General features: G+C 33.3%; 3 protein-coding genes across 3 annotated transcripts; 2 read left to right on the top strand and 1 right to left on the bottom strand.

The window, feature by feature from the left end:
• Nucleotides 1-2,691: 2,691 nt before the first annotated feature.
• On the top strand, nucleotides 2,692-5,532 carry LOC123915531. The gene is made up of 2 exons (XM_045966686.1): nucleotides 2,692-3,417; nucleotides 4,467-5,532. Exons 1-2 carry the CDS (start codon nucleotides 2,789-2,791, stop codon nucleotides 5,134-5,136), a joined length of 1,299 nt encoding a protein of 432 aa, XP_045822642.1. The 5' UTR covers nucleotides 2,692-2,788; the 3' UTR covers nucleotides 5,137-5,532.
• Nucleotides 5,533-6,168: 636 nt separating this feature from the next.
• On the bottom strand, nucleotides 6,169-7,917 carry LOC123915532 (leucine-rich repeat extensin-like protein 4). The gene has a single exon (XM_045966687.1). It carries the CDS (start codon nucleotides 7,669-7,671, stop codon nucleotides 6,469-6,471), a length of 1,203 nt encoding a protein of 400 aa, XP_045822643.1. The 5' UTR covers nucleotides 7,672-7,917; the 3' UTR covers nucleotides 6,169-6,468.
• Nucleotides 7,918-12,168: 4,251 nt separating this feature from the next.
• LOC123915533 (phosphatidylglycerophosphate phosphatase PTPMT2-like) lies at nucleotides 12,169-14,683 on the top strand. The gene is made up of 7 exons (XM_045966688.1): nucleotides 12,169-12,351; nucleotides 12,469-12,702; nucleotides 13,141-13,263; nucleotides 13,474-13,567; nucleotides 13,694-13,776; nucleotides 13,870-13,959; nucleotides 14,066-14,683. The coding sequence occupies exons 2-7, from the start codon at nucleotides 12,505-12,507 to the stop codon at nucleotides 14,378-14,380; spliced, it is 903 nt and encodes a 300-aa protein (XP_045822644.1). The 5' UTR covers nucleotides 12,169-12,351; nucleotides 12,469-12,504; the 3' UTR covers nucleotides 14,381-14,683.
• Nucleotides 14,684-16,533: the final 1,850 nt, after the last annotated feature.

Raw genomic sequence — 16,533 nt, forward strand, 5'->3', positions numbered from 1 at the left:
AGCAGGGTTATGTAGTAGTGGGCTTTTCTTGTTGTTTACTTGAATAAAGTAAGGAACTTACTATCTACACCTCCCGTATTTACTCTCCCATCCTTTTTTAACCTTTTTGGTTTTTGAAGTTACTAATGCACCTTTCTCGTGGAACATATTTTTTCAAACATATTTTTCCAAACAAATCCTCAATTAAAAAAATATAAAAGTATATATACATTTAATTTTTTGATCATGCTAACTATGCATTAGTTGAGGAAAGCAAAAAACAAAAAAAAAAACAATGTATTGAAAAGAGCATTTTATATTTTATTTTTAGAGAGTAGAGTACACAAATTCCGAGATTCTTTTATCATATTTAGTTTCTTAACTAGTACATCGGAGACATTAGTTAGCATTTTCCTTAGTTTTTACTATAGTTTTGTTCTAAATATAACTTAGTGTATGAGAATGACTCACATTATTGGAGGGTCAGTGGGACAAATTGTCCATTAATGGAGGTGGAGACTGAAATTCAAGGTGGATATGACATCAATGATGGAGGGAAGGGAAATGTATCTGTAAACACTTTGACGTTCAAATCAATATAAATTTGAGTTGAGTGTAAGTGGTTAGAAATAAGACGTACATTAGATTGTGAGATGAACCTTATATAGGTTAACATATATAGTATTTTACTGACAAACATAGTTCTAGCCCAAGAATTCATTTCAAAACAAAATCGTACTTTTCGCGCCCCCTGAATATCCTCAGTCACCCCCTGAAATTACCAAACTAACTCTCTCGCTTTATAGGATGCGAGCAATTTTTCGCACTCTGAGTAGCGAGTGTCAATATTTTTAGCTCAAATCCACCCCCTAGAATGAAAAAACGAGTTCGCATTTTAGAAAAGCGAACTCAGCTGCAGTTCGCATTCTAGAAAGCAAACTCACTGCAATTTGCATCCTAGAAAGCGAACTCTTTTCCCCCCATTTTTTGCTATTTACACACTCGCTTTCTAAGTAACGAAAAGGCTAAAATGAGAATTTCAGGAGGTGGCCATGTATGCCGGGGGTGCCATAAGTAAATCTCTTGAGAAGGATGTCTTCAATCATCTATTTGATAAAATGTGATTTGATACATGTATAATACTTTTTACACCTACTATGTATTATCGGTTAAACATTTATTTTTTTTTTTATTAATGTTTAGATTGTAATTAAATCTGTTAAAGGTTTTTTTTTTTTCTCTTTATAATCTTTCTTTTTTAGATGGGACGACATATTTGGATCAAAGATATAATGTAATTGGATCAAAAAAAAAAAAAAAAAAAGATGGGACGACATATTTAGAGTATAATTAACATACTTGATTTAATATGCTCCCATTATTGATCTTCCGGAAACTCTTGCAGTGATGTGTCTATGGACTATAGGCTTAGTTTAAACTGAAATAATGAAATTTGCCCATGTGAATGTGCGGTAAAAGGCCATTATATATTAAGCCACTATATTTGGTCTAATGATGAGAAATTTGAATAGTACGTTATAGGTTTTCTGAGTTTGATCTCCAGCTCATTATAAAAAGAAAATCATTATATACTTTTTGTGGCGTAGATAGGAAACAAATATTAATTAAAGCACTAAAAAGAAAAGGGGTCCGCAAAAACAACTCATAGATATAGGGATGGCGCACCAATACGCTTGCCTCCCATCATGATTCGTATAAGGAGGGTAGTAGATAGGGGCCGCACTTTTGTAAAGAGTTTTCTTGGTAAGAACTAAGAAGGAAGAAATTAAAAATAAAAGGTGAGATTTACACTACGATTTAATAATTTTAAGGTATTTGTCCAATAACAAAGTAGATTTATATGCGGTTCTTACCTCTAATTTTAAATCAATTTTTACTTCATATATAGATGTTTTTTTGCCTTGATTATTGAGTAAATATTCACAAATTATCTAAACATGGTGTAAAAAAACTCAAAATGAATAAAGAGGTAAAATGAAGAGTATACAATTGTTCGTCTAATAAAAAGTGCATTAAATTAAACTAAAGAGTTTGAGAAAAGTGTGCCAAGTCAAGTCACAAGTAAACTCCCACAAATTATCTTTATGTTAGAATATTGGTGTATGAAATATAGCTTATCAGGCGACCTCTTTTACAGTAGTTAAATATATATGAACTGTTTGATTAAGATTAAATGCAGCTTGTGAGATGTTCCTCTTTCCTTCCAATGATACCGCAGACACAACCATTTCCAATTTCCAATTTCCAATCTTTATTTTTTTTTTCGGTACATAAAGAGACAAAGACCCCAAAATTGAACATTTTAATTCTCGGTTATCATATTTGTTGTAATTTTAGTTCTAAAATATATATATTCAACAAAAAATACTGATCTTTTTACCCAAAAAAGATGATTTAGTTACACAAATTTTAAACCAAAATTCACCATTTGTTGGGATAAAAGAATTGGTTAAAAACAAAATTACAATGAATTTTAAAAAGAAAACTATTTTCAACAAAATAGAAGATGATGGTATAAAAAAGGTGAACTCAACTATCTTATCCTTGGATCTGGATTTGGTGCTGTCAAAAAAGCACGCAGTTTCACGCTGTACTGCATCCTGACCGTCTGATCACAATCCAACGGATCAGATTTATAGTGGATACTTAATCTAAGCTGTTTGATCGTGATCAGACGATTAAAATACAGTACAGCGTAAAACTTCGTGTTTTTTGAACGGCACCGAATCCAATCCCTCATCCTCGTATTAAGATTTTCTTCCCTGGGAAAAGCAGCTAAAAAAGGTAGATGCGTATATATATAGTGAAAAAACTAAGAAGAAAAGTGTTTGTTACTACTACTACTATGGATCCTTGTCCCTTTCTTCGCCTCATAGTCCAATCCCTCTCTCTCAAACTCCTTCCTTCTCCAACTAAACCCCTCCCACTTTCCGGTGTACACCCCTCCACCACACCATGCTTCTGCAAAATCCGCATTTCATCTCTTCCCTCCACCACCGCTCTCCTTCCACTCTCTTCCACCTCTTCAACCACCTCCTCCCCCGCATTCCATTTCGACTCCGCCGCTCTCCGTCGTCTCTCTGGTAAACCTCTCACTCTCTCTGTTTCTGTTTACAACGGTCCAATGAGCCGTAACTGTGGCGTCCGAAGTGCCAAGCTACTCGGACGTGTACTCCTCCCTATTCAATTACCAATCTCAATCTCTTCTCCCATTACTTTCCATAATGGCTGGTTCAAACTTAACCATGAAACAGACGATAAACCGTCGCATTTGCTTCATCTTCTGGTCCGGTCTGAACCGGATCCGAGATTCGTGTTTCATTTTGGTGGCGAACCGGAGTGTAGTCCTGTCATTTTTCAGATTCAGGAGAATATTAAACAACCGGTTTTTAGCTGCAAATTTAGTGCCAAATCACAGTGAGTTGTTCTTCCATTTTTTATTTTATTTTTATGATATTGCAGAATTGAAAGTGATTATTAAATCAACTTATTCACTCAAGTAGTTAATGAGTTCTCCGAATTTGACAATGATGAAAACAATTTTTAGTTAGACTTTACTTATCTTGTGGCCGAATTCTTGATTAACCGACATCATTTTCTCGAGTACTAGAGACATTATGATATTATTGGTGGGGCAAATGAGGTGTGGGAGGTCCTGAAATTGAATTATTTCATTTTCATGTTTCTTTCTTTGTTGCCAAACATGATTACTTTATGTTGTTTTCTTTCTTTTTCTGTTGAAAGAATGAATGAACCATGAAAACTGGCAATGACCACACAAACCACGTCGTTTTCTATGCTCTCTAGGCTGGAAATTCTAATTTTGGTATGGGATAAAGTATTGATGTTGCACTTTATGGTTGTTATAATATCTACAAATATCTTTGCAAACTAAAATATCTACAAATAATTTTAGAAAAATAAAAACAAGTTGTATTTTTTTTATAAATAATAAAACCACAAAGGCCCTACTTCCCTTTCACACTGTACCACAGCTAACTGTTTTCATCATTGTCAATTATAAGTTTTTATTCACTTTTAATCTTTTTAAAAGTTGTAAATTTATAATTGTATTGGTTGTAATAAGTACATTGATTATTAACTTATGAATTAAGGTAGAGACAATCTTACATGTGACGATTTAGTGCAGACTTATTGCCTCCTTCATTTCAAACACCAATATCTCTCATTCTTAATCCAAATCTATTTAATTTGCTTTCCTTTTTCTTAACTTGTTTTCTTGCGATTCAAGAATTCATTACTAAAGTTTGTTCTTTGCCTTTCTTTTTTACCCGAGATTCCGTTCCATGCGACAGTATGCAGTAATATATAGTACGGTTTAACAGTTTCAATATGTTGTTACATTTGAGAGGCATTTAAGAACGCGCAAGTGTGTGTATAAGCTGTTTTACAATCAAAGTGAAAATATGAAAATTGATATTTAATTTTCCAAATTGGAAATTCAGGCCTCTTCCATCAGATTTTACAAACAATAATTCAAGTAGATGGAGAAGATCATTGAGAGGTGATAGAGAACAAAGTGGACAGCTAGGGAATGAGAGAAAGGGTTGGATGATAGTAATTCACGATCTATCAGGCTCACCCGTTGCTGCAGCCTCAATGATCACACCGTTTGTTCCATCCCCTGGCTCAGACCGTGTGTCACGATCAAACGCAGGCGCGTGGGTTATTCTCCGCCCAATCGGAGGCTCTACCGTGAGTAGCTGTAGCTGGAAGCCATGGGGCCGTCTCGAGGCATGGCGAGAGAGAGGTCCTATAGATGGCTTGGGCTACAAGGTGGAGCTTTTCTCTGACAATGGACCTGTCAATGCAATACCAATTGCTGAAGGCACACTGAGTGTGAAAAAGGGTGGCAAATTCTGCATTGATTCTGCAATATTGGGATCAAAGTGGTTACCTGGTGAAGGTTTTGTGATGGGTTCAACTGTGAGTGGTGAAGGAAAAGTGAGTGCACCAGTTGTACAAGTTGGGGCACGGCACGTAACATGCATGCCAGATGCTGCTCTTTTCCTTGCTCTCTCTGCTGCTATTGATCTTAGCATGGATGCTTGCAAGCTTTTCTCACATAAACTTAGAAAGGAACTTTGTCCTGATCAACAATACTCTTTTTCATAACTTCCATCAAATGAATTGATTGATTTTCAATGCTTGCAGGTTATTTTTTAACCCCTGATTTTGTCCAAGACTCTAAGCACATATTGTGAACATTTTTTTGGTTCAATTTGGGATTGGAGTGCTTGAAGCTTTAGCTGCTATGGTTTGTTAAAGTTTTTTAGTCACACAGTTACAAAAAGATCATATTATATCATATCATATTCATATATATACAAACTGCCAGTTTTGAATTTTATTACCTTGGTCTTGAGTTTGGTCTACTGCTTAAAAGTTTAGGGGGAGAGTGATCACAATTCAGTGTAATTAGATGTAAGTTTGAATAGAAGATTTGAACTGTACAGAAACATTAAATGCAAATGTGTGTTTATAATCTATAAATATAAGTCTTGTTGATGATTTCTTGTTTTTCTTTTTCTATTTCAAAATATTTAGCTGTTAATTTTTATTTTGGACATCTTCATTTTATCTCAAATTTCCATGAAACCTAGATTATTACTTGACAAGTGACAAGAATGAGAATTGAGATATTCATTAGCATAGATGAAGTAAGGGAAAAATGTCTTATGGCCTTTATGTCATGAGTGTGTTCCCAATGTATATTAGTAAATAGTACTAGTAGAACAGAAAAGTGATTAAGTTAAGCAACTTGTCACATGAGGCATGAGAGTAAAGACCTCGCGTCTGGTACTGGTGCAACTGTATATTCGAGAATTGTTCAAAACAAATAGAGTAATTCCCAACTTTCTTAAGGTTTAGTTGTGTTTTTTTATCCACGTAATTTCACCAATGCGTAGTTTTGATTCTTGTAGTTTGATTTGTTTAAATTAAGGTCTAAAAACTGTCATATACTAGGAAAAGCTCAGCAGATGGAAAAAATATAAAGAGAAATTGCTTCCACTGAACCCGCGGAATAGTTTCAAAACAACCGTTTCTAGGTTAAGTTCATTTTCATACATATTAACAACAGATCCAAACCAATGCATAATTATACTCAACAGAGAAATGACATTTTCATTTATGAAGATCAACATCAAGCAATCAAATAGGGACTTATCATATATGAGAAGAAGCTGAAGGTGCAATCTAAACAACCTGTGATACTTGTAGAGATTAAAGATCAAATAAGCATGCCACATGGCACAAATAATCTTAATATATCATAAATACACAACTCTTACAAATCTTACTGCCCACACAACTATAGTTCACTAATATAGTAATGAGGAACAAAAAATAAAAAGAAAAATTAGAAGATCAATATCAACTATCAAGCATTAATAATCAATGAAAAATTTCACTACCATCAATCTGAAAACAATACAGTAGCTATCATCAGGGAGATGATGAATGAATATTTGTGTACTTAAAATTAGAAGCTCTTGAAGCCAATGTACCACAAACAAGAGGTTTTGGAGTAGGAATTCTAAGACAATTCAAATTAACATCAGGGATCACAGAACATTCAGGTGAAGGTCTCTGCATATTCCTACCAGGAATACAATTATCTGTAAAATCAAAACCAATATTGAAAAGCCTTGAACATTCTTGACTAAACCCAGAAAAGAAATTATAAGCAACAGTTAAATTCAACAAACTTCTCAAAGAACATATCACATCAGATATATCACCAGAAAGCTTGTTATGTCCTAAATTAAGAACCTCAATATCTTGCAAACAAGATATTGTATCTGGCAAATGACCTACAAGTGAATTAAAACTCACATCAAGAACCTGCATTTCTGTGAATATACCAACACCTTGAGGAATACAACCTGTTAACTGATTATTAAGAAAAAGAATCTCTTTTAACTTAGAACTCATAAAACCAAAACTTGCTGGTATATTTCCACTTAGTTTGTTGTTAGCTAAATTGATCACTGATGCAGGTGAGTTACCAAAGCTTTGTGGAATTTCACCACTAAATTGATTGTTGTTGAGAAATATTGCATCTAGTTTCTTATTGAAAAGTTCTTCAGGAAGTGACCCTTTGAAATTATTGAATCTAAGATCCAAGTAAACTAAACTTGGCATGTCTAAAGTAACTGTAGGGAAAGAACCTGAAAGTTGGTTATTGCTTAAGTCTAGTTCTTGAAGAAAGGTAAAGTCTTTGAATGTATCAGGAACTGTACCAGAAAATTTGTTACTGTTGAGATGAAGAAGTGTTATATCAGATAGTAAAGAGAGTTCTTTTACAAGTGTTCCTTGAAGATTTGCATGGTTGAGATCTATTCCTGCAACAAAAGGAGTTTCACTAGTGTCACAAAAGATTCCTTTATAGGAACAAACATTAGAACCAATCCATGTGTCTAAAATCTTCAAAGGGTCATCCGTGATTGAAGTTTTCCAAGCTTGAAGAGCTGTGTAAGCATTGTTTAGATTTGATCCTGAAGGCAATGGAGTGTTAGCACCAACACCACCATTGCCAGTGCCAATGCCAATGCCAACACCAATGCCTATACCAATGGAAGCTTTTGCTGCATTTGGAAAGAGGAGAAGAAGGATATGGAGAATAGACAGAATCATTGTTTTCTGCATTTTGAGATTTTGAGATGAAGATAGATACAAGAATGGTTCTAAGTTTGTGTGTTCAAGGCTGTTGTTACTTTATGGAAGACAGAGTGACAGGTTGATGGATAGATGGGGTCATTTGAGTTGCAAAGTGTCATGGTTTTTGATTTGTCACTTTCTACTTTGGTTTAGGTAAATGTTTAATGCCTTTGATTCTACGCTTTGTGCAAACTTTTTCAGTACATAAGATGTTGACTTCTGTTGATTTAGATTTGAAAAGTTTAATTCTTGAATGAGTTAAGTGATTATTAGATGATGATGATTAATTGAAAGTTTAATGAGTCAATATTAAAATAATACTACAAAATAAAATACACAAGTAATTGTTTGTCTTTTTGTTAGCAAAAGTAGGTCTGAGAAGCTGTTGTGCTTCAGAAATACTGTAGTACCCATCGATTTCATTTAATGTTACCGCTATACTTTTCCCATTTAATTGCATGTTTGGTTTTCACTTGAAGGAGTTAAAATTTTTGAAGTGCAAATTTGATTTTGACATATTCGACATTGAGTTGGTTCTACTTAAACTTTAAATTATAGCTTACGGTTACGTGAACATAGTTTAATTGATAGAGATATCATGTTTATGTATGCAAGAATTGAGATTCGAACTCATGATTCTTCACTTATTCATCAGTGAATTTCTATATATTAAGCTACTTGATCCAAAAAAAAGTTATAGCTTCTAATTTTAGAATTAATTTTTATACTAAAATTTAGGCTTAATTGCATTTTTGATCCCTTAACTTTATTTTAGGTTTCAAGTTGGTCCCTTATCTTTTAAAAATTTCAAATTGGTCCCTTATCTTTTCTGCAGGTTTCAAGTTGGTCCATTCCGTCAATTTTTTCACTGTTACCGTCAAATTTGGACACGTGTCATCTTTTCAAGGGTGATTTCTGTTTGCCACGTGTCCAAATTTAACGGTAATAGTGAAAAATTTGACAGGAGGACCAACTTGAAACTTGTAGAAAAGATAAGGGACCAACTTGAAACTTTTAAAAGATAAGGGATCAACATGAAACCTAAAATAAAGATAAGGGACCAAAAATGCAATTAAGTCTAAAATTTATTATTGAATTCATTTTTACATAAATATATCTGAATACCAATTATTTTATCTTGAACTCAATCTTTACCCGAATCAATTAACTTAAAGTAAATATTCAATACACTTCTTTCTTTTTACAGTAAATATTCAATATATATACTTGTAGGGCTGCAGGTAACTATTGATATAATAGCCTTTTGTTATAAAAAATATAGTAGCCTTTGCTGTTTTTGTAGTCGGCTGAAATAAGTGATGGATGCTATAGACAATGGGGAGAGGGCTGTGGATGGATGCTATATGAATATATGATCATAGATTAGACAATGGTGCAGGGAATAGACTTTTATTGCCCAAAAAGAAAGAATATATAATAGCATAAGCATTTGTTGCTTTTCAAGTCGGCAGAATTTTATCATACACAATGGACAATGGTGAGTAGTAGCAATATGTCACAGACAATGGTAAGGGCTGTGGCCTTCTTTTCGCGCCCCTGAGTCTCAAACGCATTCCCTGGCATTCCAAAACTTCCCCATCGCAACACGGGATGCGAGTGTATAAAAAGTAAAAATTGGGGAAAAAAAGTTAGGTCAATGCATGCATGACTATAATTCCACTTGAAGAAGAAAAATAAAGAAAACAAAACTATTAACAATCGTCCATAAAGTTGTTTGTATTTGTATAATGGTAGCCACCAAACGTGTAGCACGTTTTATAAGAAAGAATAATTGTGAGTGATGCTACCCATCAACCACACCCAATTAATTCAATTGTGTGCTTTTTGTGTGATTTCAACACTTTCTCCTCCTATCTCACGCAGAGGACGATATACCATTTCAACTTTTAAGTGTAGCATATGATAATGATATGTATTTTGGATAACTCTCATGCCAATTTACAATTCCACATCATCTATATTACAGCGTCAAATGTGAGGATTAAGGAATCTTTATATTGTAAGGTGAAATCACAAAAAAAATTTAAAAATTATAGAGGTAAAATCAAAATTCGCCCAAATGGTAAGGACCATTAACCTTTAATTTTATTTGGTTATATTGATTAATTTTTTGAGTGTAATTTTCTTTTTATTGATATTGTGTTAATATATTATTATTATTATTATTATTATTATTATTATTATTATTATTATTATTATTATTATTATATGACGAGTATAGTGCAAAGTCAGCATATCACTACATTATAGAGAGCCTTGTTAATAATAGCAAGTTACGAGTTAGCGGAAATTGGATGAGAATATCAAATATAAAGATCTCCCAAAAATAAAAGTTTTTTTTTTATGGCGTGCGGCTATAGGGTGTGTACCAACAATAACTAAAGGGGTATCTTGCTCGAATAAATGTGTGCATTGTGAGAGTTATTTTGAAAATGAATGACAATTTTTTTTTCTTCCGGTTGCAATAAAGGTTGAAGAGGTGTGGTGTGGAGTGAAGCATGACTTTGATCCAATTATTCGCGATAAATTGCTAATTGCATTAAGGTTTTGTTGCTCTTTTTTCTCCAAATGCTAGAATTGTTATCACAGCATAATTTACACATGTTTGCTATACCCTGGTGTTTCTGTGACCTTGGCGCGAGACTCTTTGTTGTAGCGGCAGCATGCGCGAACTCGCGAGCAGCGTGATGTTGCAGTATCTGATATGAGCGATCACTCCGTTGCAATGCGGGGAAATGGCATCATCATCATTAGGTGGAGGAAACCGAACAAGGGCAAGGTGAAGTGAAATATAAACGCGGCAATTTTCAATAAATGAGGAGGGTATGGCGTTGGAATATGCCCGAGAGATGACTAAAACGAGTTTATTTTAGCAAAAACATCTTGGTTGCATAAGCTTTAAAAAAAGTCGGGTCAAACGAGCCCTAATTTTTTTTTAAAAAGTTCTCTTAGATCATTACCAAACTTTAAGATAAGTTATATTTGAAGACAAACAAACAATAGGCTTAAATATGAAAATGGTCCTTGCAATTATGCATTGTTTTAATTTTAGCTCCTGCAAAAAAAATAAAATTGATTTTAGTCCTTGCAAATTCTCAAAACTTTTAAAAAGGTCCCTGAGTTGAATTTTTTGCTGACATGTCAAATTTACGATGATTTGGGAGATGCTGAGTAGACTTTTTTGCTGACGTGGATATTTTAATTAACATTTTCATTTAACTTTTCACATTAAAATTAATTTTTTATTTTTCGTAAAAACAAAATTAATAAAAGAAATAGAAGTTAAAGGAATGGAGGAATGGAAAACGCAAACAATGTTATCCATTTTCACTATATTTCTTTCTTCATCTATCCTCTCCCTCGGTGCCTCCATAATTGTCCTCCTCGTGGTACCTGAATATCATCTTCTATCTATGGAACTGAAGAAGCTTGATTCAGTATTTTCGGAGTTTTTTTTTTCTTCTGTGTGTTTTGGATCAAAGTGATTTTGTAGGAGGAAAATGTTTTTTGGAATTTGAATTGTGAAATTTGTGCAGTGTTATGTGGCAGGAACTTGAAGAAGATGAAGAAAACAAACCCTTTTGATTTTTCCCTTTCAATTTTATTAGCCGATTTAAATTCTAATATTTAACTAATTTTGTTTTTATGAAAAATAAAAAATTAATTTCAATGTGAAAAGTTAAATGGAAATGTTAATTAAAATATCCACGTCACCATAAAAGTCTAGTCAGCATCTGTCAAATCATCATAAATTTGACATGTCAACAAAAATTTCAATTCAGAGACCTTTTTAAAAAGTTTTGAGAATTTGCAGGGACTAAAATCAATTTTTTTTTGTAGTGGCTAAAATCAAAACAAGACATAATTACAGGGATAATTTTCATATTTAACCCCAAACAATATAAAGTCAGGATCATATGTCATCTTGCATTGAGAATATTCTTATGAAGAAATGAAGTTAACTTGGTCCCGTAAAAAATATTAATATTACCCCGTAATTACAATTGGAAAGGGGCTGAAACCACTTATTGTCAGAACTGACCTACGAACCAGATTAAACTAGTGGTGAAATTAAATAAAAATTTATTATTATTCAGATAATAATATAATATTGACTTTATTAGTAAAAGATTTAAAACTTTTACCAATTAATTTTTTATATATTATTCAAACGTTAGAATTTATTTATTATTATTCTTTTCATTCTCTATTATAACTTTGTCTTTTATTTGTTGCTTAAATTTTTTATCGAGTCTTTGAAATCATAGAAATTCATAAAGTATTCCAAAATTTTAAAAATTTGTATTATAAATTCATTAAAATTTTGTGTTAAAAATTTTGATGATAAAAAATCTTACAATTATAATCAAATCTTTTTTAGATTTATATTCTAAAAAAATCCAAATCTAAATCAGATAAGTTTTTTTATTATATATACTCCGTTAAGTACCAAAAAAGCACATCCTGATTGTGTTACTTTACATTAGAAAGACGAGGGTATTTTTGGTAGGAAAATTCATTCCAAGGTGTTTTCTTCTCGGGGACTTTCTAGTTTCTACTCTCTAAACTCCACTCTTATTTTCTTCTTAACTCTATCGCTTCCGATTTTCGATTTTGCGTCATCTTTATTCCAAATTCAGCAATAAGGTAATTAAGATTCCTTTCATATTTGTAAGAATTTTCTTTTTCCTTTTTTAATTTTAGGGTTTTAATTTTTATTAATTCATATGCTTATGTGAATCTGGATCGTGATTTTGTTTTTAGGGTTTCTTTTGTTCCTTTCGTAATTTACCATTTGCGATGAGGATCGAGGAATTGGAAGATGCAGAGTGTAGTAGGCATGAAGAAGAGAATTCCGAGAGGCAAATTGTGATGGTTGATGCAAAGAGAGCGTTGGTTGGAGCAGGTGCAAGGATCTTGTTTTATCCAACACTTTTGTATAACGTGGTTCGTAATAAAATTGAAACTGAGTTTAGGTGGTGGGATCAAATTGATGAGGTTTTGCTCTCTCTCTCTCTCTCTCTCTCTCTCTCTCTCTGCATCTTTTTTTCATGATGGATTTTCTTCTGTAATTTTATGATGTGTTTTTGCTTTTTATTGTTTTGATTTTGAATTAGTGTAAGATGATAATAAAAAATTACTTTATTTAGTGAGAAAGTATTATTTTTTATTTTTGAAACGGCCAATGTTAGTATTACTATGTTAATTGTTGAATTAGTGTAAGATGGTAATGAAAAATTGTTTATTTGGTGAGAAAGTATTAATTTTTATTTTTGAAACGGCCAATGTTAGTATTACTATGTTAACCATGATTTTTTTATGTTTTGAAATTGAATTTATTAGTTGATGTGGCTGCGTTAGTGAATGTGTTCTTTGATGGGTGCTTTTGGTGGGCTTTGTTGTTTAAACTAAACATTTGTTTGTTGTTATTTATAGTTTTTGTTGCTGGGCGCAGTCCCGTTCCCTAAAGATGTTCCTGAATTGAAGAATCTTGGTGTTGGCGGTGTGATTACTTTGAATGAACCTTATGAAACTTTGGTACCATCTTCATTATATCGCGTAAGTATTATCGCTTTTTTCCTTTTCAGATTGTCTTGTACTTTGTGAGCCAATTGTGTTGGGAAGAATAATTGCTTACTTACTAGTAAAAGAATTAATACAGGAATAATGAGTTTTCAAATTACCATGGTAGTTTCCTGTTGTCTTTGCTATTTTTTTTGGTTTAAAACCATTTCTGATATCTTGGTTTATTTGCTTGATTTGTTTCAGGCTCACGGGATCGATCATTTGGTAATTCCCACAAGGGATTATCTCTTTGCTCCCTCATTCGTGGATATCAACCGGGCAGTGCAGTTCATTCATTGTGAGTTTTTTCATTTTTTATTTAATTTTGGGAAGGGTTATCAATCAACATGGTTCTTTGTTATTTTCTGTGTCATGAAAAACAGTTTCATGTGTGTGCGCGTCTTACTTTTGTATTTTGTTACAGATAATGCAACTTGTGGTAAAACAACTTATGTTCACTGTAAAGCTGGGAGGGGGAGGAGTACAACAATTGTGCTTTGTTATTTGGTAAGTTCACGATCTTTCTGATTGAAAGTTGTGGCATCAGTTGAAGCTTTAAGGAACTGATTGGTTGCCATGTTTTCGACTCTTGTTTTTCAGGTTGAATACAAGCACATGACACCTGCTGCTGCTCTGGATTATGTGCGGTCTCGAAGACCTAGAGTGCTACTGGCACCCTCACAGTGGAAGGTATAACCCAGTTCTATATTATTACTTTAATTGTTGCGCTTTTATGGTAATGATTTATCCCCTCGGCATTCAGCTATTATTTAATATCTGCATGTATTGTAAGCAGGCTGTTCAAAACTATAACAAGCAAAGACCTGCTCAAAATAATAACAAGCAAATATCTGTTCAAAACTGTAACAAGCAAAGACCATGTTCTTCACCATACTCTCCCTCTGGGGACACGGTTCTCATAACCAAAGATGATCTTGAAGGTTATCATAGCACATCTGATACTAGTATGGAGCTGGCTATTGTTCCTAAAGTGGCAAAGACTAAGCCCATGATAGCAAGACTATCTTGCCTGTTCGCATCTTTAAAGGTATCCGGTGGTAGTGTACCAATGATAAGGCGGCTGCCCGTTTCAGAGTCACGTGCTTGCTAAGCCAGCTTGACACCCGTGTTCCAGGCAGGCGGCGTGTACAGAAGATAATGCCAATAAGCGAATAATTTCCCACAAAGTCGGTACAACTGTGTAACATGAAGAGAGGGTGCATAGAAACAAAGATAGAGGGAAGATGATGTTTACACATTAAAGAGGAACATCACATCACGTAGTTTTCTTGTACAAATATTTACTTTTTTTGCATGTTTGTTTATCCAAGTGAAATCCTTGTTCAAGTTTAAAGCATTATTGTTAAAGAATTATTGGTGTTAAATCAACAGGATTTGTCTTGTGGTGGCTAAATGGTTACTTTACTTGTCTTTTTACTCATGCAATTTCTTTGCACTTGCCTAATTTGTACCAAAGCTCAGCAGGCTGTTGCAGATTGGTGCACTTGTCCATTGCATTAGTTTCTGTTGCACCGGGAAAAACAAGATAGTTACTTTTACCCGTCACTGATTCTGTATAAACCACATCCGGAGCACTGTTTTTCTTACATCTGGATGGTAAATCCGGACAAACTGTTTTATTTTTTTCTTTTTCCAACGGGAGTGGTTTTTAAGAATCATGGGGGTGGTAAAAGAAGCTCCCAACAGTCGAATGGGTGTGTAATTTATCTAGAATGAAATGCTCCTCAATATAATCAGTACCAGTTAAACCGTGTTAACTTCACTCCTCACTACCATTATTCCAATTAAACCGTTTGAAACTGGTTAAAACTTAAAAGTAAGCTACAAATTTTGACTTGGTATTTGATTTATACTATATACTTGGTACATTTATACTTGATCTTGAGTGACTGGTAGCCCACAAATGCACGGCAGTTCACTACTCTAAGATATAGCTTTTCGTTAAGTGGGATCAATGTTCAACTTGTATACCTGATACTCTTATTTCCCCTTGTGGAGTTAGCATTCCAAATTAAACTAGTGATTAGCCCAAAAATTTGAAACTAAGTTTCTTCCCCATTCCAAATGAAACTAGTGATTAACTCAAATATTTGAAACTAGTTTAAGTTTCTTCCGAACCATGCCCATCACTGTAATATACGTTAACTAGTACCCAGTATTCATGCAATCATGTGGAAGGAATGGATTACATGTTATCCGCACATCCACATTCCATACTCCAAAAGTTTCAACCCCAAATATTTAAATATGACGGATATACCATGTATGTACCACTTGAATTAGAGGTAGATTCACGAAAGATAGAGGGGTATAGCTATTTATCAAGAACAAAAAATGAGGAATTGTTTCGATGATTTGTAGGCAGTGCTAATCTCTGGATCCGCTCAAAGTTATGGGCTGGCCATATAGAGTAGTGATGCGGGCTGTACGGGCCTATACAAGGAATTTCTCTCTTCTCCCCCATATTTCTTCCAGCCCCCTCTGAAATTCCAATTTTGTCTTTATAAATAGTTTTCGGATATATTTTCTGAAATAGACTTAAATGTAGTTTTTAGATTTTTTTTTAATTCACATTCTAATATTTCAGATTCTATTTTTCAAAAAGTTAACCATTTCGAAAAACGTTTATCGAAAATTCAAATATTTTGAAACGTAGAATCCAAAATTGTTTTAAAAAACATTTTTCATAATGATGTTGCAAAACTTTTTCCAAAATCGTTTTATTTGTGATCAATGAATAAAATTGTTAAAAGATGCCAAAATCTTAGTAGTATATAGTAAAATCCTAGTTAAAAGTGTGATTAATGAATAAAATTAAACAAATGAAATGCAAAGTGGGGTCTATATAAAATAGAAGCTAGCAGACACAAAGTGGCCCCATGTGGAAGAATATAAAAAAGTTGGATAGGAGAGCCATATATATATAAGTCATATATTATATTCGTCCTTGCCTTACCACCATTCCTCCTGCGACTTCTTTATGGGACCAAATCTCTGCCATGCCAAACAAGCCTTATAAAACTGCTAGCTACTACACAAATGCTATATCCATGCTCCCTTCAAAAGCATCCAAATCTTCCATAAAAGTATTATAACTCAATATCACCTTTTTTTAGCTCTTCTTTAAATTTTGAATATAATGTAGAAAGCTATATTTTTATTTTCAAATTAGACCAACCATTTCAATATCACCTCTGTCCTATTGTTCTTTATTTTAATTAGAACATCAACATATAAAATTAA

Source organism: Trifolium pratense, linkage group LG3 (genome assembly GCF_020283565.1).
Source record: "Trifolium pratense cultivar HEN17-A07 linkage group LG3, ARS_RC_1.1, whole genome shotgun sequence".
Lineage (NCBI taxonomy): Eukaryota > Viridiplantae > Streptophyta > Magnoliopsida > Fabales > Fabaceae > Trifolium > Trifolium pratense.

Excerpts from the sequence above, each read along its gene's own strand:
- LOC123915531 (XM_045966686.1), top strand. The coding sequence starts at position 2,789 with ATGCGTATATATATAGTGAAAAAACTAAGAAGAAAAGTGTTTGTTACT. Across the intron at positions 3,418-4,466 it reads AAATTTAGTGCCAAATCACA|GCCTCTTCCATCAGATTTTA; the intron begins GTGAGTTGTTCT and ends TTGGAAATTCAG.
- LOC123915532 (XM_045966687.1), bottom strand. The coding sequence starts at position 7,671 with ATGCAGAAAACAATGATTCTGTCTATTCTCCATATCCTTCTTCTCCTC.
- LOC123915533 (XM_045966688.1), top strand. The coding sequence starts at position 12,505 with ATGAGGATCGAGGAATTGGAAGATGCAGAGTGTAGTAGGCATGAAGAA. Across the intron at positions 12,703-13,140 it reads GGTGGGATCAAATTGATGAG|TTTTTGTTGCTGGGCGCAGT; the intron begins GTTTTGCTCTCT and ends TGTTATTTATAG. Across the intron at positions 13,568-13,693 it reads GGCAGTGCAGTTCATTCATT|ATAATGCAACTTGTGGTAAA; the intron begins GTGAGTTTTTTC and ends ATTTTGTTACAG.